At 39.2% G+C, this 27,042-nt stretch overlaps 1 protein-coding gene across 1 annotated transcript in view; it reads right to left on the minus strand.

Moving 5' to 3' along the window:
• Positions 1-27,042, minus strand: part of ntrk3a (neurotrophic tyrosine kinase, receptor, type 3a) — a gene marked incomplete at its 5' end in the record, with an annotated part of 111,933 nt that overhangs the window by 76,497 nt on the left and 8,394 nt on the right. The window contains one exon of the mRNA XM_079450925.1: positions 10,159-10,227. Coding sequence (XP_079307051.1) covers positions 10,159-10,227 — 69 coding nt within the window. The remainder of the gene's footprint in view (positions 1-10,158; positions 10,228-27,042) is intronic.

Below are 27,042 nucleotides of genomic sequence, written 5' to 3' on the forward strand. Positions count from 1 at the left end.
CAAATGGATTTCCTGGCGACGGTCCAAAACAGCAGGTATAATTTCCCAAACCGCACCTTCGAGCGCATCCTAGCACCTCATTACCATATGCAGGAGGCCCTTTCTGTTAGCCTGCAGAAAAAAAGATGCCAGGCAGTGGGGACGGCTGGAGAGATATAGTCGTCATTGACCAGAACTGCAAATGACACAAGTTTATATGGATTGGACGGATGTGAAAAGGGCAGAGCTCTGACAGGTGTTTGCACAACAGAGGAAGACTGGTGTCGACCAAGACAAGCAGTGCTGAAATTTGCACTCGAGTGGAAAGGAAAGTACAAGACCGGTGTGTTACCTGCTGATCAGATAACACTTTTGAAAACTCCTACTTGTTACCATGAAACATTTTTAAACTTTCTGGAAATGGCACACACAATAATTTCAAAATGCAATAGTCTCATTCAAAGTAATGAGATAAATACATTTAGATTATTGTATTTTGAATTTTGAGTAAAACACAAGTGTGAAAGCATGCCTTTGATAACAATATTTAACCTTTTTAATAATTTAAAAACATCCATCTTAAATATTTTTGAATTAATATTTCTTATCATTTTTAATACTTAATTAAATACAAGACCGTATTTAACAATTCTCTTCCCTTAATTTTCTATTGAAAATCCTTTCAAAATATTGTAGGAATATGCTGCATCCATCAGTCCTGAACTAAAGTTTCAATAAAAACACACCAAGCAAATGGTCAGTGGTGGACATTGATAGACTAATACACTACAATAAAATAATGCACGTTTAAGTGTGTTCAGCTTTTAGTAGAATTGCATAAAATATATAACGAATCGCTGCGGTAAGTGGGAGAAATAATCAATAGCGTGGAACATCATTTCCCAGTGCATGAACATTTTGCCATGCATCAGTCATGTTCCCCTTTCAGTTCTCTGCTGCTTATTATCTTCATCTTGTGAGTAATTACCTCAGGCTAACAATCAATACTTAAACACCAGCCCCATTATTCTACACATAAAGAATCAACACCACAGATATGCCGAGAGAAATAGAAATGAAGACACGTACACATTGCTGTGACTGTAAGACATGGTTCATGATATGGAAATCAAACAATGTTGACTTCTAAAGCCACTTTTTTCATACTACAAATCTTCGTGATGATTTTTAATCATTTCCATTTAAGAGTTTTTCTTTACATCATAATATTACTGCAATAAAATCCCAAATATTGCAGAATGTTAATAACTGTTGACTTGAACGATAACTTGCTTTGCTAAAAAGCTTTTATGTCAAGATCAACATCACAAAAAGTCATCGTCCTGACACAACGTGACAGAAAACGAATCCGGCAATTTTGTTTGATGCCGCTATGGACCTTCAAAACTTAAGTATGTTGTGAGAAAGCATCTCTCACAGCATAAAATTCATAAAAACAAATTGATAGACATGCAGAGGCCTCCAGTCAAAAACATGCCTATCAATTCCCTTCTCGTTCAAGAACTCCGCCTCGAGCCCTTGTTGGCCCACACAACAGCTGGCCTTCACATGACTTTATAAAATGCTTAGAAACCTTCCTCAATTAAAACCATAACAAATATTTCTGAGTGCACGTATGCAGGTATGTGTTGCTGTGTATCATTTTAATGGCCAGGAAATTATAGACAGTTTTCTGTCAGCCTTCTTTTTCTTCTTGCGCTTTTACTACACGGTGTAACAAAAGCTTGTCCTTGTCTTGATTGAGAGCGCGCGGTGTCGGTGCGGTCTGACATGTGAAAAGACAAGATCACGTGCGGGCGTGTTCACAGGTGAAGGCAGAGACCAATGCAAGACAAAGAGCGTAACTCTACCTCATAAACTCTCTCTGATCAATTTGAAACTGTCAAAACACTTCCTGCAAAAGTTGACCGACATCCTTCTATTACATTTCAACCAAAACAATTTGTTTGAATATGTGAGTCATTGTAGCTATTGAATATACCTACAATAGCTTTCCTGTAGCTCAGGGGTAAGAGCATTTTGTTAACAACGATTGTGGGTTCGATGTCAGGGGATTGTAGATACCCATGTAAAATGTATAGGATAATGCAATGTAAGTCGCTTTGGATAAAAGCGTCTTCCAAATGCCTTAATGTAAAACCTCCTATTCCAACTGGGTGTCCTAGAAAACAAGCCAGAAATGGGGTTCAATAATAAAAAAGCTACTGTAGACATCTGATATTATCTCCACAAACAGATTTAATCACTTGCAAAATGTGCAGACGGTCTGTTCTTAACATCAGATTTGGAAAATGAATCAGAATTGGTTGCGGTGTGAACGCAGCATTCAGATAAAAAACAGATATGTACTTTTCAGCAAATAGACGGAACTGTGAAAATTTGATTATCTTCTACATTGCCAAGATCTCTTTTACTGTCCCAAGACTAATGAATATATGCATTTTAATCCGTTCCAAGATACATGCATAATGCCTTAAGCGTCCTTATAAACCCGAGGATTCACTCAGGATTTCTCTCCTCAATGTGTCACAAGGCATTACCGCTCTCGCCCAATTGATAATCCCATTAAGTTACAGACAAAGATGATGAGTATGTTTGTGTGCTGGTTTTGCGCTGCCCTTTCAATTTGGTGTTTAAAGTGAACCCAAGCCAGAATATTTACCTGTGTGCTAAATTGGAATGGTTAGATTGCTGGGCACGGTTCCATTCAGACGGACAGCAACTGTAGTGCAATCACTCCTAAAAATGGGCAAAGACTCACTGCTCATGATAGGTCAGGCCCCATCAGAGACATCTCTCAAATAATCCAAATTACAGCAACCTTTTACTTTCATCTAACATAAAAACTGTTTATTTCGAAAACTAAGTTCTTGCACTGTTTCCAAACCTAACTTTGGGCAAAAACCGCTAAAGAAAACCACATCAGTGCTTGCTTAGCTGCATACCTATAGTTGTGGTGTGGTGTATGTTGTATGGTCAGCAGGCCCGGCTCCAGATATGAGATGAAAGGTGGGCCAAGTGATTTTACATGTGGGTGGGGGGGTAACTTTATTTCTGTCTTTACAACTCTCGAAGGGTACATGACATATACATGTATTTTGTCACGGCGGCATAGATCTGTGGCGGAGCAAGTACGGAGACTTGCTACTGCCAATACATCCACAGAATTCTGCTGTGAGCATATAAGGAATGCTGCTGCTGCACATACAACATATGAATAAACCCCCATAGCTTACGTGTTCACCTTGTAGCAGATCTATACAGGTGGAGCTGGAGAAGGAGGAGGGTGCCTGAAATGCGCTGCACTGCTACAGACACTAGCCAATAGTTGAACGTCGAGTAGCAAGCTCATTGACGGCTGATACGGAGGGAACCAATCAGCTTCACCGTGTAGTAGTTATGATGTCAGATGGTTTAGAACAGCGCCATCTAGAGTTTCATTCCAGAACGAACTTGGTCTTATATATTTTTGGCCCAAAATATTTACAATAAACAAACTCTTTATAAAATACCTATTAAGCTTTACGAATTATTAACATTTTTATATTCTTATGTAAGCTACATATGTACATATTTCTTTTACATCTATTTTTACAATTTTGTAACTGCGGATTGGATGAAAAATATAAAAAAAGCAATATTGATATCTCTATAATTTTAGATGTCCAGTCCATGTGTTATTGCTTTATTATACGTTTTTCCTCTCATGAAGCATTGTTCGGTGGAATGATGTCAAAACGCTAATATGTGATGTAACGGGTGGAATCATTTTTTATGTGTCATTTGCGTGTCATTTACTCGTGTCATTTGGTTCGGGTGCAGGTCATGAATAATACACGTGGGCGGAAAGCACAAAGCCAAGACTATTTTGACACACCTCAGCTGATACGAGGGTACTTTTACACGGTCCTGTGCTTATTTGTGTTCAAGTTCTGCCTGAAGAGCTGATTTCTACTTGCTGCGTGCTTTGCAGCATTGAGCATTGTAGCCAATCGCATGCAACTGATGGACAGCTATAGTGAGAACTCAATTCTCTTTTCTCAATTTAAATAATCATAGCTCATCGTGCTCATGGTCCCCTTTCACTAATAGCTACTATTAGTTAACAAAATATTTGTGGATTCACTCTTGGTACAGAGCATACTTTCAGTTATTCTGACCCGTTTCTTCATTTTCTGCAAACCAATGCAAATACCGCAGAAACAATATTTTTATTTAAAATTTGGTAGAAATATTATTATTAGTATACTGTACCTTAGCCGTTTTCGAAATTTTTGGTTCCATAAACCTCCTTTTTTTATGTTTTTTTCTAACCTTAACAAAATGTTGTACAAAATGGGCCTCCGGACATAGTAGGCTCATTGACAATTTTTGGGTCAAAAATCACATTAAGGCGTCTGGATTGTTTTAACAGCTGTTAATGTATTAAAAAATAAATGACTCTTAAAACACTTATTTGCAGCAGCTTGTTTAACGCTTGTCAGTATTACTTTTAGCCCTTTTTCACCAACGATGATCCTTCTAGCGATGAGCCAGACATGAAGTTTGTGTCTGTGGGAGCCGCTTTATACAGGCGAGGATTAGAGAAAGGTCAACAGAATAAAACGGATTGATGGCGCCCATAGTTGCTAGCCGAGAGGCTGAACGTATCGCATGAGTGACTGAGTCTGCCGACTGTGGCCAACGCGCTTTGTGCTTCGGCCGTAAATAGGCTTGTATCATACGGGATCATCATCAGCGAGCGCAGAAGATTTACTGTTTGATGCCTCGCTCGCATTTTAGACAGAAATGCTAGCTAAGGACACTTAGTTTCAGCTTCCTGGCTATCTTCAGGTATGGAAAAGGGAGAAAGTGTGTACTACTCCTTTAAAGGGACAGTTCTAACAATGTTATTCAACCGTATGTTGTTCAAAACCTGCATTCTGTGAAACACAAAGCCCTCTCCATGGGACAGCACGCCAAATACGTAAACTATGCATTCCTTACTATCCGTACTTATCTGCGAGGAGAACTCGTGAAAGATGATATTTTGAGAAATGTTTCAGTGGTTTTGTGTTCATACAATGAAAGTCAATTCAGGGCCATGGTTGTCTGGTTATCAAATGCTCTTAAAAATATTTTCGTTTGTGTTCTGCACAAGAAAGAAAGTCATACAGGTTTAAAATGACATGGATAAGTAAAAGATGAGAGAATTGTATTTTTGGATGAACTCTCTCTTTAACGTGTCAAGTTCCAGTCAGGGAACCACGAAATGGTGTCTACCTTGATTTTGCAGACAACTCCCCGAGTTAATAAAACCCGACAACGCGAGCGATATCAAGGACTTGCTGCGAAGGATCAGCCAACATCTTTAAAGATCGGCTCAGAGGCAAGTTGACAAACAGGTTTCATGCTCGCCTTGAGATCGCAATCACCGAAGGACATTAACAAACAAAAAGAGAAGGGAGGGGTGGCGTTAAGGTGCGTTCTGTTAGAGAAGCGCTCAATCCACCAATAACATTCCATTTCCTGTAGCAGTCTAAAGCCTGTCTCAATCCTGTGTGCATCTCCGTTGTAAAAGAGAAAGATGTTAGAAAATAGATAATTGAGAAGATGGAAAACTACAGCTCTGCCCACCTTTTCTCCTCGGTCTTGTTATTTACGGCAAATGCTTAATTGGATTTGCGGAAAATAAACATGGATGCCACACTTGGCCTATATCTGCACCCGAGATTAGTCTGTTCTGCTGGCCTTTGCTGCATTAATATACAAAGCAGACTAATTATGTCCATTCTCTCTGTACAATAGAGTCTGTGCGAAGATCTGATTTCAGGGCACAATTTTCTGCTGAAAGCCATTTTCTTCATCTTACTCTATATCTATCTTGATTACTGCAGTCCTTACCGTTTCCCTTCATCCCCACAGGGACAGTCAGCGCCTGAACAGACAATGCAAATGGTGATAAGATGTAGAGGACTCTGTCATTTGTATGCATGTCCACAAAGGTATGTCTTTGAGCAGCTACTGAAGCAAAAGAGTAATTTGCCCGGCCACGCCCCAAAATAGCCAAAATAGTCTTTCGTTCTTTTCTTATTACAAAAAAAGGCAGATGATCTTATTAACGCATTGCTTACTCAAATACTTAATTCTGATTGGTTAATTGCTTGTACACCATGGTTTCCGTATACCATGGTATGTATGCGGTACTTACAAAAATGTAATATGACTACCATGGTACTCTTGGATTTACCTTCATTTAAAAATCTTTCATTCAAAGTAACGAACAGTGCATTTAGCATATACAGTTAATCAGTACACAAAAATAGGTGAAAAAAATATTTCTGTACATATCATTCACATGTATGTAAAAACTACTAAAGATACAACTAAAATGTTGTTGTACATCTGTGCAATTACAATAACCCTATTCTGCCCTATTCTCTGCTCCATTCCATTCTCTTTCTCCTTCATTCCATTCTCTTTCTCCTTCATTCCATTCTCTTTCTCCTTATGCCTCTTCACTCTTTCTCTTACTTCACCCGACTCGAATTTGTGATACAAGGCTCATAAGAATCACAGGAGATTGGCATATCTCAGTGCAAGTCACTGTTATCGGAAAACAGGAGTCGGAGCGGGTCGACTTTTCCACACAGGTCGTTCCCCCATGCTGTGATTAAAAACCACACAGTACTGAGCCAAACGCACACACGCACGCACCACCCGTCTCACCCCCCGGCCGTCAAGAATAAAAACTGACAGCAATTACATGTGTGAGCACACGCGTGGGTGCGGACAAACACTCCCGCTCGGTTTTGCAGGTGTTCGTGTAAGACCTTGTAGAGAGACGCCGCTGACGCGGTTTTAATGTGCGATTCCCACTACCCATGTTTCCAATCCTGGCAGCTCATTGACAGCTACATCCGAGTGTTCCTAGAGTGCATTTCAATGTGAAAAGCTGAAGTGTTTAGATAGATGGTAGTTATACAGGTTTTTGTGCACTTTGTACAGGTACTGTATGTGCTTCTTATATCAAGACTGTGTCGGAAATTCATCTTTATAGATTAAGGAACCGTGCAAGGCTGCGGTCAAGCGATGGTTTTCTCCAAGTTCACTAAACCTTGTAAAAAGCAACTTAAACCAGTTTGCTAATCTCAAACGGGACATTTGTCTTCTGCCTAGAGGATCTGATTTAAATCAGACTGGTAAATCAGTTCAGGATGGTTTAAGATTGTTCTTTTTGCAAGGAACTGAAAAATTATCCATTCAGATAAAATGTTTGTCATACCTTTAAAGTTATGTTTGTATACTAACTGTATTGCAATTTACAGTAATTAATAATAATAGGCCTACGTCAGTAATTAATGATTAATATTAAACAGGCCCAAACAAAGTCAAAACCTTTGCAGATTTATGCTAAATTGCACTGAATTACTCTGTAGTTGAGCTGTTGATCAGGTCAAACATATTTTAGTAAAACATCATTTTTAGCCAAACTAAACAAAGTATATTTATATATAAAATATGAAGAAATTATATGAAATTGTATAAAAAATATAAATAAATGGTTGAGGTATACAAATTACATCAATTTGAAAATCTTCAATATTTAGAAGTACACTAACATCTATGTGCCTTCATTGAATACACACATGGACTAAACTCTCATTTCAAATCTTTCCTAATATTAATTATGTTCAACATACAAACGAAAATACATTTTATCAAGTTCAAACATAAATGTCTTTATACTATACAATTTTCTGCAACTATCGACGCAACTAAGAACGATCACAAAAAGCATAGATGCTGCCTTCTCCATGCCACAATGTCGATGATAAAAGGAAGGAAGCATCTCCCAGCTTATCTGTTTTTAATCAACAGATGTGATCCCAAGTGGTCGGGCTCCATGACGACCAGCTGACTGTCACAAGCTGATAATAGAAGCACTTAAAGTGCAACAACAACCATCTGAAATCAAGTATAAATATATCAACACAGGGGGATTTCATGTGCGTGCCTTTGTGCACGACTGTAATCTTAGAGATGTGTAGCCTAGTAATTAAATTTGATGGAAAAAACATTGAATTCCATCAACTCTTTGATTCGAGATGGTTTGCTTAACTTTTATATTCCGACCAGTCTGCTCTTTGATGTTTAGGATCAGTTCATTTTTCTTTTCTTTTTTAATTCATTAACTATGCATAAGACTCAACAGTCGGCTTCAGAAAAAGGCTAAAATCCACTTTGACTTATTTTTAGATACTACCAAATATGCATTATGGGTGCTGTATGGTGCCCCTTATAATCATGACTGCTTCATGCTGCAATATCACTCAATATCATATGAAATGAATGCAATCGTATGACTTGTCTAAGTATAGCTGAGACTTGCCAGAAGTTTGTAATTTCCTTTACAGCTGCTGTTTTATTACAGAATACAGTATGAAGGAATCAAGCATGAGGAACTTCAAAATGTCCTAATTTCCTTTTGATGTTGAAAGAATATTGAAATCTTCACTAGTTCTGGATCAGAAATCAAATGTAAGCAAATCTGAAACATTGAAAAAAAACAAAAAAAAAAACAAACGAAGCTACTAATCTCACACTCAGATAACACAGATCACAGAGTTGCAATTATAATTTGACAGATCAACCGTTTAGGATCACTTACCAAAATGTTTCTCAAAAATCGTTTAATAACACGTTTCATTGTTTGAAATTATTATTGTATGCAAAAATTTAATTGTGCCAATGTTTTCATTTCTTTCATTAGAAAACCAAATGTTTATCATTTTTAAAGTGGATTACTTGGACCAAATAATGTGTAAAGAGCAGTCAATAAAAGTCCAGCATAGAATTCCTTCAGTACTGTCTGAAAAGCTTGTCAGGTTGATACACTTGATGATAAAATGCCAAGTGTATGATTGAGCAAATTCTAGGCAAAGGGTTTGAAGATGCTAAAATATAATATGTAGCTCTTTTATTTTGGATGCTTTTAGTCACAACATAATCCCAATAGTCACAAATGTGTTAATCCGGTTTTGATCGGTTTACTATTATTCTAAAACGTGAAGAGAATATAAATAGCATATACAGTATATGAAATTTTAAAATGAAAGAGCACATAACAGAACAAACTTCATTGGATTTGAATATTTGTTTGGACCAACTGGAACTGGAAAACTGCTAAATATATATTGTATGTAAGGACAGCATGTACAAACAAATTGTTAGTGCTTTTTTTTCTACAGACAACACATTTTCATCTCCCGGGAAACCCAAAAGTGCCTCTCTCCTTGGAGCATCTCCAAAGGACGTGCTAACCCTGCAGGGAAGATGGCCAACCACAGAGGAGCTGTCCTGCTTCCCTGGCTTAAAATATCACGTCTAGTCACGCACATGAACACATACATGCGGGGGCACAGAAGCCTGCGGGGTAAAGACTCAATGCACTCAGTTGATTGGTGTTTGCATGTCGCTTCATTGGGCAACACCATGATAACACCTCCACTATAATTATGAAATAGCTTTTCTTGATTTACTATAATGGGAGCTAGCGACTTGCTCGTATTGCATGCGTTTCTCTTGCAGGGATAAAGGTTGGTTCTACCCTTTTGTGAACATTCTATTGTATACCAATCTAGAAACATTTGTAATAATTGAAAACTTACTCCATATCACAGGTAACTAACTGACCTCGCAAGAGCCACTCTTAATACACCTACAGCATATCTACAGCAGAACTGAAGAGAAAACCTTTGATGCATCAAAACTAAATTGCTCCCATTATAATCAGTGAAGCTGTCTAAACTGTAATTGCTTAGCACCTTTAGTTGACAGACACCCGTTTCTATTTTTGACACACCAAAAAGCCATTTAAGCACTTTATTTTCCTCTCTGTCTCACATAAAACCAGTATTTCAAAATCTCAGTACATTTTAAGTAATAGCGTGAACCAACTGGTGAACTGGTTGCTATAGATATTATTCCTGATAACTTCTGACCATTACATCAGCACCATCTCTTAATCTTCGAATCCAAATCCTATTTTGCTTGATTTACATTTTACATATCTAAAGCATCAGGCAATTTACACCAATGGGTTCAAGCTGGAGAAAACGAAATAAAGTAGGATACTACTAAGTATTATCTAATTCAAGAAAATTAGATTTTACTTACAGCTCAAAGAGTTGAAGATGCTGGAAAAGCTGCCATGAAAGAGTCGTCAGAGGGTTCCTGGATAAGTTTCTGCAGAGAGAGATATAGAGAGAGTTAAATGACATCAACATTGACTACTTGTGACAATGTGACAAAGAAAGGCACAGGAGAGAAAAACAACGTGGCCACCCTATGAAATAAATAAGTGTGGATGTGTGGAACCTTGCAGCCTCACCAATCCAATAAACAGAGACTTGGTCATTTTCAAGACACCAAATTAAATCGAGATGAAGAAAGCCCACGGCCTTAAAAGCTACTAAACTCAATACAATGGCAAATGTCTGAAGCATATAAGGAATGTTCTCAGAGGCAAGCTTTTAGAAGTAGGAGGTCAAAATGGAAGTTGAATTGATATATAAAACAGAACCAAGACTTTTCTAAATGATGTTTGTTTGACAGCTCCAGTAAAAATTACGGCAGAGGAATCAAATGCAATAATACAGCTGTAATCCAAGCAAATACAAAGTATTTCAATTAAGATAACATTGAAGGTCAAGAAACAAAACAGATCAGCTCTTCAAATCTTTTCTCTAGCGTATTGACATACACAATTACACACAGACTTCTGGGAGCAAGTAATGCCCCCCACGGGGCTGAAACCGAAACCTATGAGCCTTACTATCAAGCCTTCTTTATCAATATTTATTCAGATCACTTAATACCCGGACACTGCCCTGTTCAGATGCTATCAGGACCAGATGACAGAAAATCGATGGATACAGATGCATCCTAACGCCCAGCGCTGCCCATGGGACCAGGGACTACCAGCAGCCCTTTAGTTGAACCTATGTCGGTAGCTACGGACAGCAAAGCAAGATCATTGCACCTCATTTTGTACGCCTCATCCCTTTTAAGGAGAAGCCTAAAAATCTCATATAATCAAACAGTAAAATGTCTTAAAATTACATAATTGTTGCCAATGTTTTTAAAAATATATGAAGTTGAAAGCATCTAATAAAGAATAAAGTTGTAAATGCCACTAAAAAACAAGTGCTCCCTAGAAAGGTCTCAAAAAGAGGAAGCCACTAAAACAAAACGCCCACTTGTTGCCCATTTTAAAGACGAAGTCAGTTCGACAAAGTCAGTTCAAGATGCTCATCTGAATACGCTTAGCTTGTCCCTCGTGTGGCGCATGAGGAATCTCCAGCAGCAATAACCAGCACTCGCTGCTTCGACTAGTTGCCATAGCAACATCATCCTGCGAAACCTCACGCTTTCTTTTTTCCTTATTTCCTGTGCCGCAGGACGGAGGCAGGGAAGCGGCTACCCAGACACCACGACTGTCCTGACGCCCACCTCAGACATGGGGAAACAAAGACCAAAATGTATAAATTAAAAACGAAAATAACCTTCCGTTCCTCAAACGCAAGTTTCTGAGGAACACGCCCACTCCTGCTCCTGCATGCCCTCGGCATTCTAATCACCTCATTAAATTGATAGAGATTATTAAGGTGGCCTCCACGGGGACACACGCGGGCTTCAGGTTTTTTGTTGAGAACATTATTATTCTTAGCACACAATAAGAAGAGTTCATCTGGACTGTGTGTATTAAAGGAGGTTAAAGGATCAGGACAAAATGAAGAATTCATTGACCAAGAGCGCTGTCCATCATGACTCTTGACTGCTAGAAAAATGCATGATAAAACCTAAACAAACTCTGACATGCCAACTATGACATGATGTGATATCATAACAACAAGATTCTAATGATGGGTTGAAATAACCAAACATCTTTAGAGTGTATGTTAAGTTCTTTCAAGAGTCAACCCATTTGTTGGGTATTATTTCTCCTGGTTTGTACATTTCAGTTCACAGAAAAGTATGTGTCGTCATTTTTACATAACACATGCATTTTTCCTGTTTTAAAGCAGAAAACTTGAGCATAGACTGACATTTTTCTGATGTCTAGACAATATCATCAGGGGGTTAGTAACATAGATACAGATGATTAATTATATTGGGAATAAACAAATGCTCTGAAAATGTTCTTTATTTTTTGGATTTGACTGAAAAACCAGAATCCTGCAACTGCCCATAAACGTTTTTCCAGTTCTAGGTGGTTATATACAGAAGACCAAGTAAGATATAAAAGTCCAACAAAACCTTACGAAAATAAAAACAAACAATGTTCTCTCTAAAGAGATGATCAAGGAACACAATTTATTATATATCTGCTTGAAAATCTACCGTTTTTACAGACAAAAAAAACGACACTTAATAAGAACGACAAACTTCTAGAAGCTCATGCAGCAACTAATTTACAGTAAACACATTTATATCGATTTTTTTCTGTTGCAGCAAAAGTAAGACTGTATGTATGAGAGTATGAATTCTATTGTAACTCAAATCGATATTCCCACCTTTCGTAGACACACGCTCTTCCCTCTGTGTCACATCTGTGACAACTACCAGACCTCTTGACGGTATTTACAGTATTTATAAGTGGAAACATTCGCCTCTGTTTTTGCTTTTTATTCTCATAAAGTATTACGCAATTATCGATGCGAGCGCTACAATAGCTTCAATGAGGGAGCGACAGCGGCATTTCAAAGAAAGAAATAATCACACACGCCGTTAGCTTGAAAATAGAGGCCAATAAACTAAGATGTGCCTTTATCGTTCTACTCCCTTAAGGAAGTTTAGCTCCCAAATAATCCTTTGGTGCAGACAATCAATTACCGTAACAACTTTCAAGGAAAAGCCAGGCATATGCTACCAGAGAATGAGAGCCTTTAAAGGTCTCCTGTTAGCCGGATAATGACAACACGCGTATATGTTTATACGTTTATTAGCACGGCTACATGTGTGGAGGCACGCTACCACTCTTTATGGTGATGTAAAGACGGGATTGTCTCAAAGCAGTGCATACGAATGATGTCATTACCGTGTCAACAGTTTGGAGTGCGGGGTGTGCGAGACATGGAAGAAGGGTTAAGGACCTTATTGAAACAGATCATTCACCTGCATTAGCATAGAGAGAGGAATTACTGTGGAAGCTTCATTAGCTCAAAACCAGACACCGCATTCACCAAGCAAACGCTTTCACACGGCCGTTTTGGGTGTTCTAACAATCGATGTGGTCGTCAGCCTCAACACTCATAGAAACACATTATGAATCACGCAGACAGCTTGAAATTCACAATTACAGGGACAGTTCACCTCAAAATAAAAATTGCAAAATCATTTCTGTTTCTCAGACAAGGCTATCTCATGCCTTCAGAAGACTTAGAAGGAAGAGCACGAGTCACATGGACTACTATAATGATGCTTTTGCAAGTTTTTTTAAGATTGAAAGCACCAGTCACAATTCATTTAACTGTATAAAAATGTGACAGTCATCTTTTCAAAATGTCTAAAAATCATTCCTTTCTCTTTTCACAGATTTGACGTATCTCAAGGGTGAATAATGATGAAAACAAATTCATTCAGCAATTTTTATTGAGCCTTTATTGGGGAGCCACAAAGCGGTGCGCCCTACACGAAGTCACACGCATGTTGCAACCATTCACGTCACACAGTTGACAGATGGGCTCAGGTATTCATTTTGAGTATAAAAGAGGAGTTTTAAGGGATAAAATGATGGACATCGCAGAATGCACTGCAGGGACATGAAAGCATAAAAGGGGCTCCACCCGTCGGGCAGCTACCCTAACTGCTGTCCACTTACAGGAAGTGTCCTTTAAAAAGGTCATACTTCGTTACAGTCAGAAGAAATGTCAGCTAAAATTGGATTTGGTGAAGAGGCAATAAAGAAATAAATAATCAAATCAGATATCAAACGTGATAAGCAACCATAATACACAGCTTGCAATTGTAACCGAAGATGGAAAGAGACAATATTAAAGGGAAAGTTCACCCCAAAACATAAATTCTATCATCGTCTATTCATCCTCATGTCATTCCAAACCTTTATGGCTTTCTTTCTTCTGCAGAAGACAAAAGATGATATGTTTAAGAATGTCGGTAACCAAACAAAATTGGCCCCCATTGACTACACAAACACAAAACCACAGAGACATTTCTCAAAACATCGTCTCTTATATTCCACAGAAGAAAGAGTCATACACAGGTTTTGATTGACATAAGAGTGAATACATTTTTGAGTGAACTATCCCTTTAAGTCAGGTGCTATTCACGCAGCGAATCTATTTGGCGCAATGCTTTGACGAACCATTTCATATTTCGTAACGGTCCCCTGACCAAACAGAGTTAGAAAAAAATCAGTCCCAATGCACAAACCTCCTCGATTTAACGAGAGCATCTTTGTGAGGTTAAAAGATGAATCCTTCAGCGCACACAATGGAAGAAAGCATGAAGCCATATTACCTCATATTTCCACTTGTGTATCGCTGAAGCTCAGCTATGTGAAATTATCCCTGATATTCATGACATTCACACTGCTGAATGACAATGGAGCAGTTTTGGCACACACCGTGACAGTAACCTCCACTCTCATTGGCCAAAAGCTTTGGCTGTTCTGGGATTGTAGCGTCTCATCAATAATACACGCTGAGGAGTCACAGGGAAGGCTAAACGGCCATAAAACAGCAATTAGATACATAGCCCGCAGTCGTCGGTGAGGTAACTATCCATGAAGAGGTAACCAAGGGCCAGGGGCAGGCCCTGAGCTTCCCTCAGCCAACCAGCGGACCATGAGAGAGGCTCTTCTACCTGTAAACAACAGACAACAGGTGTCACTCCATCAGGAGAAATAACACTGTCTACGGGATTTCGTGGATGCGAAACCAAGACCAGAACAAGCTTGGCAGCCCTGATGAGAAAATATATTTTATATCATAAATCCTATTTATTCCTATTATAATTCCTCCTTCTAAGAGACCCCGATGCCTTTTCAAACCTTCAAAAGACCTTGAAGTCGTCAAATATTTATCCTCAGTGTTGTGAAAAAATGTTTTCTAGTAAATATAAAAGAAAAAACTGAAAAATCCAAATTGGCGTCACACAACTTAGGGAGCATCCATAATCGCTTCTAAAAAAGCCAAAAACAAGCACAAAACAAACCTACACCAATCTGACTCACCCCCAAAAAGGTCCCATGAAAAATAAATAAGTCTGAATGAATTTTTAACCACCATCTCTCCTACTTTTACGTCAACAGGCATTTATCAAATTCTTCTTCAAGGTCAGAGTTTCTTCTTCAAGGCTGACCGCCTCCTCCCGCAAATGGATATTCAAATCCCTCTGTCAGCAATGTATCGCACTGTTTGCTTTGTTCAGACAAGTTTCTACGGCTGCCTCGGCCTCACGCCTGTCTGCTCTCTGCAGCTGTCAGTTATTCATGGATTTCTGCATCGTCCCAGATACTGTAAGCTTGCTTTAAATGCTAATTCACCCTGCAATAAAAATAAATAAAAGGATAAATAAATAACCAGCCTACATTCAGTTAAACAAGGACGAATGCACGGCGGACAGTTCTTACAGGACTTAACTTCTAATAGAATGGATTTCTCAATGCCAAATTCAGGTTGTTTACAGCTGAGGGCAGGTCATCACCACGGGGCGAGTTATATAAAAGGTAATATAAAGGATAACGTACAGTCGGCCAGACGCTGTTGTGTAATAAACAAAGACAGGGTGAGAAGAGAAGAGCGTAGAAGTCGTGTATCAATCTGAAAGGGTTTATTTAGCAGCAACGTCTATTGATGCGTATAGATGAATTCTCCTAATGCTTATATATTTTTCTATAACCAAGGCCTTTCTTAAAGATATACAGGAACCGTCACTCAAAAGCATCTTAAATATATGCTATTGCACACACACGGTACAATTCAAAATAAGTATGCACTCTAAAACAAAGAAACACTTCTTCAACCTCTAATGTTGCTGTTTTCTTTAACAGCTTCAATAAAGGACTCGCATCATACAGCTTTTCTCTAGAGAAAGCCAGCTTACCACCTTGGGTCATTACCGCCCAACACCACAGTGACATCAATGATACATTGTGAATCCCTTCCCAGAACCCTGAAGGTGCCTACGACACAGTTATCCCTACCAGTGGCCTTCAAGGACTGCAACAAAGGACAGTGAAACGCAAACGAAAATTCTTCTCTGCTCAGTAGGGAGCTATTCGTCAGTCTGAATACGTATTCGCTCCCCCTGGAGTTGACCTTCGGTAAAGCAGCGCACTGTCAAAGGCACGTTTCTGGAGGGTACACAAATGGTGATAGTGACTGATATGTTTGTCCAGGGCGTGATGCGTCACGGGCCCCAGGTCTGTGCGCTAATTGTCTCTTTAATGATCTCTGACCGGCCCGCGTCTCAGAACCGCAATTCACGTGACAAGATTTATGACTTTGCTGGAAAAATCCATTCAGGGCATTTCTACAGCACAGAGTGTGAGATTGCCAACACTCCGTTGGGTACCAGGCATGGGGTATCAATTAGTGTTGTCAGCTGTCCAAGCTGTGAAACTGAGGGCTTTAGTTTATTACGGTGGGGTTTTGTGTGTCAACTTCAGATATTTATAATTGGGAGATAATTTGTGTTGCAGGAATGTAAAAAAGGAAAACACATTGCTTATGGGAGACACGACCTGACAGAAACTGGCCACTGTGGGGAGAATGTTGTTTGTGTGTGCTGTTCCTAAACTTTGCGGTCTGTTGTCTTCTAAAATGCGCTACAAAAGCCTGCACGTTCTCCAGCCCGATCGCGATTGTGTTTTGTTGTCCGGGATCTGCCTCCATTCGTTCCCGTTCTGGAAGAAGTCCCAATACAACAGATCTGGTCAACAAAAATACACGACTAATCCAAATATGTGGGTAACGAGTCTTTCTACACCTTTTTTTCTTGACTTCCGGTACAAATATAATTTTTCCTCCTACACGATCTTTGACCCTTTTTTACCTGTGCATTCAGGGATTTCATTCTATACAAAATACTCTTAAACTGCACATCTATCTTTGGGAAGAATCTTCACATCAGGAGTGTGCCTATGAACCCCTATAGTACAGTCAAGGTAGGTCTAGGCAGCTCACTAGATTTTGGATATAAGATTTTCATAATGAAAGTTATCATGGATGAAGAATTTATGTCTATGTGCGCATGTCCAAGGAGAAAGCAGGGACAGAAAAAGAGCTGATGAAATTGCCAATAAGCAGCTGGCATAACTGCCCGCGGCACTTTGCATCTTTCACCCTTCTCTGCTACCCTATTGGTCAAAAGCAGGCAGCCAAAATGCTATATAAAAAGATCGACAAAAAGAGAAGATTAGAGCTTTTCAAGACCAGCAGTGACACCTGTTTGTGCCTGAGAGGCTTAGTGGCATTTAGTAAAGTACTATAACTATTTACACAACCAGTCAAAAGTTTGGACACACTTTATTGCCTTTCGTTTTAATGATCTTGGAAACCTCTCTGGTCTAAACTTACTTAAATGCTTAGAATTAGTTTTGCAAAGCAATATGAATTGTGCATTTATATACGTGCATGTATAAACTAAAATGTATACTTTGAAGAAATTAAACACTGTAGAATATGATTTCACTATCATCAATCTGACATGAAAAAAACAGATGCAGATAGCAAATGAAACAAAATACTTACCCAAGAACCAATGATAGCTTTAAAAATCCAAGAACCAAGGATAGGTAACTTATTTATTTTCTTTTTAAACCCAAAATATACAATGCTCACTTCTTCGGAGGGAACTAGACAGACAAGGATTCTGTGTAAGAGTCAAAACAAACATTAGCATTAGACTGAAGACAAGTGGGCCATAAATCGGGGAAACTCAAAAGGTATGATTACACTGGGCAGGTGAGGGTAATGAAACACTAATGGGAAGATTACGGGGAAACAAGGGGGCAGGGCCAAGACTCACGACAGGAGATGACATGGCGCAAAGTGACAACAAAGACCATGTGCTTTGCCACAAAACACAACAAGCACAAAAGACATGGTACTGTCTCGACCCTGTCCACAGAACTAGAAATCTCCTGACAAGGAGCACAGGATCATGACATTCACATTGTCTAACAACATCACAACGTAATTTCCAATCTAAACTGTGTTATTTTATAGTTTACAGTCTTTTATTCTAAAATGTGTGAAGTAAAAACTGAAGAATGAGTAGGTGTGTCTAAACTTTTGAAGTGTAAAGTATGTAAATGTCATATCTGGGGAAATGGTCCAAAAAGAGTGATGACTCCTCTTGTATGCAGAGGCATAAAATCCAATAAACTGAATATGTTCCTTTATCCTTCATTATCACTGACTAGTAATGCCAATTTCCTTTTTCAACAGGAAATGCATGAAAATAAGACATTTGTAGAACCAGGTCCTCCAGGTTGGGTGCTTTCTTTTTTCTTGAAAAACGCTCAGCTTTTCTTTGATAATGTTACTGTATAGCAAAACTATTATTCAATGTTGGGAAATAATTCTTTTTTTACTGTTTAACTTTATATATTAAACACAACATAACACCTATATTTACATATACATTGTATCATTAAAATTGATATTTTAACATTGTATTGTGTGTTTTGTGTATTATATGTTTTATGTTAACAACTCATTTTGTGCACATGATTATTTTGTACATCTTGTTGCATCTAGATATACAGTACGTGCTTGGAAAGAAAATAAAAAACACCAATTGACTTGACTACGCATTGAAATGTAACGCCACAGGTTGGCCAGGTCAGATCACCGGGTCATGTTTACAAACTTGGTACGGTCTTGTTAACTTAATGACCATGCTGACCTGCATACACTTCCCACATGCACAAACTCTGTGTGTGCGCGCATTTCTCTGTCTGAAACAGGCTCAGCTGGAGTACATTCACGTCACGGCTTGGCTCCAACTTGCTCATATCTCTCGAAACAATGAGCTGTCTGGCCTGGCAGTGCCGCAGACGATGGACATGTGGGTCAGGGAGAATACTGTCCTCCAATGCGCCTGGTGGAGGCGTCCGCTGTCACAGGCGGCTTGGACAGGAAGCTTGCAGGACGAATGTCTCCATAGCTTCCTCATGTCGTACCTGGTGCCACGCTATCTCTGCAAGCAGACTCGAGGGGTATTGTGTGGCCTATACAAGCTTTTCTCGGGAAGACACTAAGCTCCTTGTGAAAGCATCATTTGCAAAGTCTGAAGGACCGGAAACGAAAAGATACTAAAGTGAAGGGTGAGGTTCCAGGTTAAATTCCCACAATCCTCATCAAAGGGACATAATGAAAGATAAGCATTTAAACAAATTTGATGTCGTTCCTGCAAACTCAGTTTCTCTTTCTTTCTTCCGTGTTGTGGACCGCGGCAATCACGGTGGCAGAAGATGAGATGCATTTAATTAGAATTTCATGAGATGACAGAGAAATGAGATGTGGGGAATATCACAATGGTTTTACAATCATCAGCTGTCTAAGAATGCTTTCAAATATCAGCCAATAAAAACAAGGATGGGAATCACGGCAGCCTTAAAGATGTGACCTTAGTGTCATCTTTTAAAGCCTTTAGTATATATAATTGCAGTATCATTTCAACAGGACGACACCGCAAAAACAGGTCACGTTCGTAAGCAAACTTAAGTATTAAAATGCTATTAACGGTACCTTCCTGTTTACACAGCCATGAAGATTGAAACATTGAAATAAAAGACACCAGATACACAGACAGCACCAACCGTCACCAGACTCAAACAAACAAGGTTGTTTAATGTGACCGGCTCATTGCCGATGTGAGATGCGACCTGGCGGAATAATAATCAAACAAATCCAGGGACGGCAGAATGCGTCACTGACGCAAGGCGGTAAAACTAATGAGATGACCAAGACAAGCCATCTTTCTCAGTAACTGTGAGAGAATGGGGAACAGAAAAAAAACAGAAAAGACAAAAAAAGACCCGAATGATAGACAAGGAAGAAGACAGGAAACCGTAATAAAAAGAGGAAGAGATAGTGTTATCACTTAGGCACAGCCCATTGCATTCTGTTCCAAATTCCATCCACCTGCGGAGGGGGTAGACCGCACCTGCATGCGTATACTATCAGATCTCTTGAACATTCTTATCAGGTATCCAGTGGCCTTCATTTGTTGTGCAGCGTCGATCGGTCACTGACAGTCAAGACAGTCTTGTGCAGTCAATGGCATACGGTGCCCAGACACACATGTGATTTTTGAGCTGGAGAAAAAGCCATCTGCGAGTTCGCGCCCCTGCCAAATCACCTCTATTACCCCAAAGTAGAGCTTAAAAGTCTAAATGACGCAAATGCACGCTGATTTATTGCTCTGAAATATTTTCAGGGACTTTCTACCTGACCCCCCTTCTGTCAGCTTTTTGATCTCTCTCTCTCTCTTCAACGTATTTCCTAAGAAAGGCACTAAAAGCATAAAAATCAAACATGTAGGCACTTTACTGAAAGATGTAGACTGTGTGTGCGGGGCTGGTGTAAGTGGTATAATCTTGATCGAATGATCAAATCCACAGAAGGCACAACAGGACCCCACTTACAGGCTGTGTTCTATGCTAGTGTTACACAATCGTTCGTAATTACTTAAACAAGCTGTATTATTCGGAGTAAGAATAGTCGGCAAGACCAGTATTTTATGCACAATAACGACGGTTATAACTCGGTGTGTTCACCAAAAGGGCAGTACATACGCTGCAATAAATAGTTTAATGGCTTTTAAGACTGGTTTGTCATTTGGTGATGCTATTTATTTGCTCAAGACATTCGCCCTCAGTATTTGGCTCATATGTGTTCTAGAGTGAAAATATGTCTTCTTACTTAGCATGGCCTACTTCTTACTAGTTTACATACATAAATAGTGTAGTAGGCAACATACTATATGTAATATGCATTTACGCTACAAAAAACTGAATTCTAAGCCTTTTTAGCTTAGTTATTAGTATCAGTCAATCTTTTCCATCCTCTCCCGGTAATATCCTTCATCATGCAAGCGCATTGATTTATCATTATCACAATTCTCAAAATGTATCAACTGTTTAAAAATCTAAATTAGTTTATCATTAAAGAAATATGGAGGATCGTTTGATTTTGTCAAGATTATCTGTATGGAAAATATCTCTCCAATAAAAAAAGTTTTTATATAAATTATAATTTTGTATCATTATATAAATTTAGCATTTATCAAATGTATAAAAATGTAACATCATTTATTTGATCAAAAGTAAAGTAAAATGATAATTTATCAAATGTATCAACATTTATTAACATTTATGTATTTAATCTGAATTAAAGTTAATTTATCATTTATCAAATGTATCAAAATGTAACATCATTTATTTAATCAAAATTAAAGTAAAATGATAGTTTATCAAATCTATCAACATTTATTAACATTAATGTATGTAATCAAAATTAAAGTTCATTTGTCATTTATCAAATGTATCAACAATCATTTAACTAATCAACGTTGTAGGTTAATTATCATTTATCAAATGTATAAACTGTTATTTAATCTAAACTGAAATTTATGATTTATCAGCATTTATTTAATTGATAAAAATCTTAGTTCATTGAAGTTAAATGAAGTTACAGTTAATTTATTACATTTCTTCAAATATATTTGTTTGGCTAATTGATCAACATGAAAGATCATTTATCAAGATTAAAGTTAAAATTCTTATCCTGTTGATAGTGGGATTATTCACGAAGCACCAAGAAGGTCACACGTTTGGCCTGAGGATCCATTCACACATGTTCCTGTCCTGCGAGACTCTGTTTTGTGTGACATACGTCATCCGGGCAGGTGGCTTCAACTAGTGCAAAAAATGAGTTGTCGCTTCCATGACCTCCCTACAATCTCACACCCTAGACTAACTGCACGTGACATGGGACTTCAGTGTCGCCTCATTGGTCCAAGACTGAAAACCTGCTGCCTGACACGAGCAAATGGGTTGTAAAGAAACTAAGCGAGAAGGACGTGCACATGGCATGCCACATCTGATACCGTCCTGAGGATTGAATCTGGAATCTGGAATGCGGATAAAGTTGATAAGGATTTTTGTCTAAGAGACGATTCTGTAGTCCTCCATCCACAACAAGCCAAAAAGAGCTGTATGGCACTTACCATCTCATTCGCCATGATTGCTCTACCTGCAATGACCCTCATCATCCAAGCACACACATTTAAACCTTTATTTCTCTATAATCACTTATTTATTTCACACCAAGACCAATTTGCCGAAAGATCTGTCACAACACAACGGTGACTTGCATAAACAGCTCTTTACTGGCCCACGGTCCGCCCACTCTATTAAAACCAGGAATTTCAAAGCATGCGTTTCACAGCTGATTGAGGTCATTAAATAGTTGGGTTGGTTCACAGACACGCTGAGGAAAGCGTTCGAGCCTCACAACATCGCTTGCAGTGTGCAGAACTTTCTCATGCACTCATTAACCATCTCTGTATATTCACTGGTGCTCTTGGTTAGATAGCTAAACCCCCTCCCGAATGAAACAAACTATAATGGCTGTGATACCGCCGACGACATGAAGCAGTAACACGCTGCCAAGTGGCCCCCATGGCGTTTTGTAGATGCTTTATGACCGTGGCAACAGGCCGGAGGGGAAAACAGCAGCCATGCTGTCTTGATGGTCTGGGCACGCATTGGAGGAAACAGGGGCCATCTTGTGCTGTTTTCGAGCCGAGGCATCCTGTGCGGCAAGCACAGATGGTACCTTGAAACTGGCACGTGTGACTACTTGATGGCCCGGCGCCAACGACAACATCGGGAAAATCTATTCGTAGCACACCTACACCGCTGACGGTGAGCTGCCAGTGTCGGCCTTGGCAACCACTTCTTTAATACGAGTGCAACATAGCTTATACATCCAACAACCCTCCTGAAACAAAACAGCCATGCTAGTCAAGATGTGTTGTGTTGAATGGAAAATGACTCATACTGGTGTAGTTCATGCAAAAATGTGGCATCGTTTAATGACCCTCATGTTGTACAAACTTGTATATGACTATTTTCTTCTGTGGAACACGAAAGAACATATATTGAGAACAGACTCAGTGGTTTTGTGTCTATACAACGGAAGTCAATGAAGGCCAATGTTGTTTGCTTGCCAACGCTCTTCAAAATATCTTGTTTTGTGTTCTGCAGCAGAAAGTAAGTCATACAGGTTTGGAATGACACTGGTTTGGAATGAAAAAACGCTGCTTGCAATCTGCCATCCAACATCTAGACCAGCATAAACCTGTCTAGACCAGCATGTTAATTCATAGTATTTTCCAAAGAGTAATTCAAAAGAGCCAGTCTCCAACACCATAACAACCCACTTGAGAACCTAACCACTCAAGTTCAAATCTTATACAGCAGCTCTGGCTAAGCTCTCTAGAAACCGAATCAGGGCCCACTTTAACGCAACCACTTATTAGCGAGCCCAACTAGAGCAAGGACCACTTCAACTTGGTGAAGAGATCTTCTCAGACTAGCACGGCCGGCTATCTCCTGCATACAGCATATTGTAATAAAGTTCTAGACAAAGGCTTCATCCAAGCTTGTGCAACTTTGAACACAAGAGCAAGGAGTCCAGACCTAATACTCCATCTTCTCCCCCGCCCTTTTTTCCTCTTCTCTTTTTTTAACCAAACCAAAACATGTTTTGAAAGATAAGCCTACCTAACCACAGCGGATTCTGCACGCTTTTTGTCTGTGTGAAAATGGATTAAAAGTGGAACGCGGAGCAAAAGCAAGCGCCGGAAAAAGCCACAATAAGTGAGAGAAAGAACAACTGAGAGTTTCCGATTTTCTTTCCCAGATTTAAAATACACCATTCGTCCGACAATGGCACTCTGGGCTGCCGTTTGAGCAAAAGATCTGTTACAGGGCCCCAGGGATCAAGAAGGGCCTAAAGTCCATTGCCAAAGTTCTTCACTCCATCATGCCATTACTTAATGAAAGTGTTGTAGCTCTTTTTTTTACTTTCTGTGTGTTTTAATGAGATCATTAGCAGAACAGATTTAATTATAGCGCGGGCAAGCGTGTGGCGCATTAGAGGTGCACCTGGCAAACTTGGTCCATCATCAAAATACTGAGCTTTGCTTTCCAAGGGCTGCAGTGCCCTTGTGGGAATGTGGGATTATAATGAAGTATTATAATCATAACTTGGTAGGAGCTAAACATCATTTTCCTAAGAGCATAAACCAGCAGGGACACTAATCTAGGATCTAACTGTTCCATTTGGCATGGTTGGCCTCGACTGGTGCTTGCTTATGTGTTTTGTCTTTAAAGCGGTGATAACGTAACTTTTTGCAGGTAAAACTAAACCAACCAAAATATGTTTTCGCAAGTTAACTTTCTGATACCAAATAAGTTGAGCTGATGATTTCAAAATGTCAGGTAGTGTCGTCATTTAAAAGTGCATCAAAAAAGGTGCGTAAAGTAACAGAGATGGCGCTAGAGAGGTCACAATTTTTTGTTTAAAATATTTTGCTGGACTTTGCAAAAAAAACAAGCAATTCTGACTATATTGGGATTTTCTTTAAAAAAAACTACCAAAAATGAAAATGCAAATGATGCTATCATGGTTTTATCTGTGCCATATAAGTTTTGCGCCTGCCTGAAAAAACTGTGATAGCGTGTTTAGCATTGTTCATTTGCGGTAATTTCTTTAAACAAAATCCATAGTCTAGAGACTGTCATAGTCTACCAAAATAAATATACACACAGTTTACAATGATATTGCAAATGGGGCAGAGGACTATTTGACTTTCCGCCCCGGCACCAAACAAACGCGGATTGTGCATACTGAACACGCCAGACTCAGAGGAGCAAACAAGCACGCACAAACAGCGATATTTGTGTACACAGAGCTGTCAGTTCTTCTGACACAAGTCTATGTTTGTATGTATATGCATCTCTCGCTCTCTCTTTCATGACTCTCGATTCTCTCCATCACGCTGCCACTCTCTTTTCCTCCATCATCATTTCTTCAGATCATTATTTCAAACCGCGTTGTGAAGCACCTTCTCCCTCTGCATCCCTCCAATACCGTTGCTGTTTCTCTCTGTGCATTGCGCTTACTGGCAGATTTTACGGATGTCAGAAAAAGGGTCTGTAAAAATAAAAGGCGCATGCTGCCATCCCCCCGGGATTGGTTTGCGGTAGGTAACAGCTCAGCGGACAGCGCGGGGTTCTGCAACGGACGTATTGATCCAAATAGTGTCAGCAGGGTTGGCGTGGTCTCCCAGGGGAGAGCATAGGCTGTGCCCGGCTCATCTGAGCATCGCAGCCCATTAGCCCAGCTGATACCGTGAGCCGCTTCTATCGAATAAGAATGTAAGAGGTCAGTGGCTTCCTGATGGTATAGTACAAGGAAGGTGTTTTAAGATAGGAGTTTTTGTTCTGTGTGTGTGAGAGAGGGAGAGAGAGATTGTGAATGCACTTGCATGCACAACCAATCAGAACACATTTGATTTGAAACTTTATTTGGAAGGGTCAATTAAATTTGACTTTGGGCGGGGCTACCTTAGGCATGACCTTTTTAAAAATGATGCGATATTTTTTGCCACAAGGTCCGATGAAGTACAAATTTGTCCTTGAGAACGAAAAAACCCAGAAAGATTTAAATGAAGATGAACAACCACATGCACTGCAAGTCAATACTGCGGTTTTCACGATTTCAGCATCCAGACTGACTGACAGCCGAGGACAGCGCGGGCAAGACCCCATCCCACAAGTACCATTCTCACCGTTTGATTGACAGCTTTAATCGGCAATCACACCACTCCATCATATAGCCCTCAATCTATTTTAGTGGAAAAACACACATTAGACAAATGGACGGCGTTTCATAAAAGGTGTGAATAGCGTGTCAGGTGTGATGTGCGTGATGACTGATGGACTGATGATAGTGGTATTGCTTCAAGCGATCAATCGATCAAATGTGAAATTAAGAGTACAATAGCAGAAATAAAATATGGAAAACCCTGCTACATTCGTTGACGTGTGGATTGAAAATGACTAATTCTTTTGGGAATATCAGTAGATATGCGTTTTTCAGCAGAACACAAAAGAAGATTTTTTTAAGAATGTTTGTAACCGAACAACGGCGTACATTGACTTGCATTGGTTATTTGTCTATACGATAGAAGTGAATGGGTACTGGCATTGTTCAGTTACCAACATTCTTAAAATTTACCTTCTTTTTACCTACCTTGTGTTCTGCAGAAGAAAGAAAGTCATTCAGATTTGAAATGACAAGAGGGTTAATACTGTATGTGATAACTTTCATTTTCAATACACATTACATTACAAACACTAAGGGTCAAATGTATAATAGTTATAATAGTTATAAGAGTCATTGATAATAATGAAGTTTCTTCATACATTTTTGGAAATTATGTTTGAATAAACAATGACAATTAAAATGTTTTCATGATCTACTCATTTAAAAAGCGTATGAATAAGCTACCATTGGACCTTGCTTGTCACTTCAACATGCTCTCTCTCTCTCTCTCCACATTTCTTTCTAACATGTTTAAAAGAAACCATGGCAGAACCTATGGCTATCAAAAAAAACCTTTGACACATCGCTGACAAAGAAGCCAATTAGTTGGCCCTCTCATGGTGCAGACCTGTTCTTGTGTATGCCAGGGAGAGCTTTTATCCCACCGCATGAGGACATCTCCCCACAGAAATGACGTTGATGCTGCGGCTTGAGTTAGGCTATGAGGGACCATACTTCTTATTAAACAACAATGGATACCATATTAACAGGCCATTGGAAATATATATACGGTATATAGCCGTCTGCTGCATCAAGACCCTTAAAGGAAATTGAACAATAGGTGATATGACTAATCGATTTATGAGGTCATTACAAAATGGTCAGTTAAAAAGTGTCTTGGCATCAT

Source organism: Barbatula barbatula, assembly GCF_947034865.1.
Source record: "Barbatula barbatula genome assembly, chromosome: 25".
Classification (NCBI taxonomy): Eukaryota; Metazoa; Chordata; class Actinopteri; order Cypriniformes; family Nemacheilidae; genus Barbatula; species Barbatula barbatula.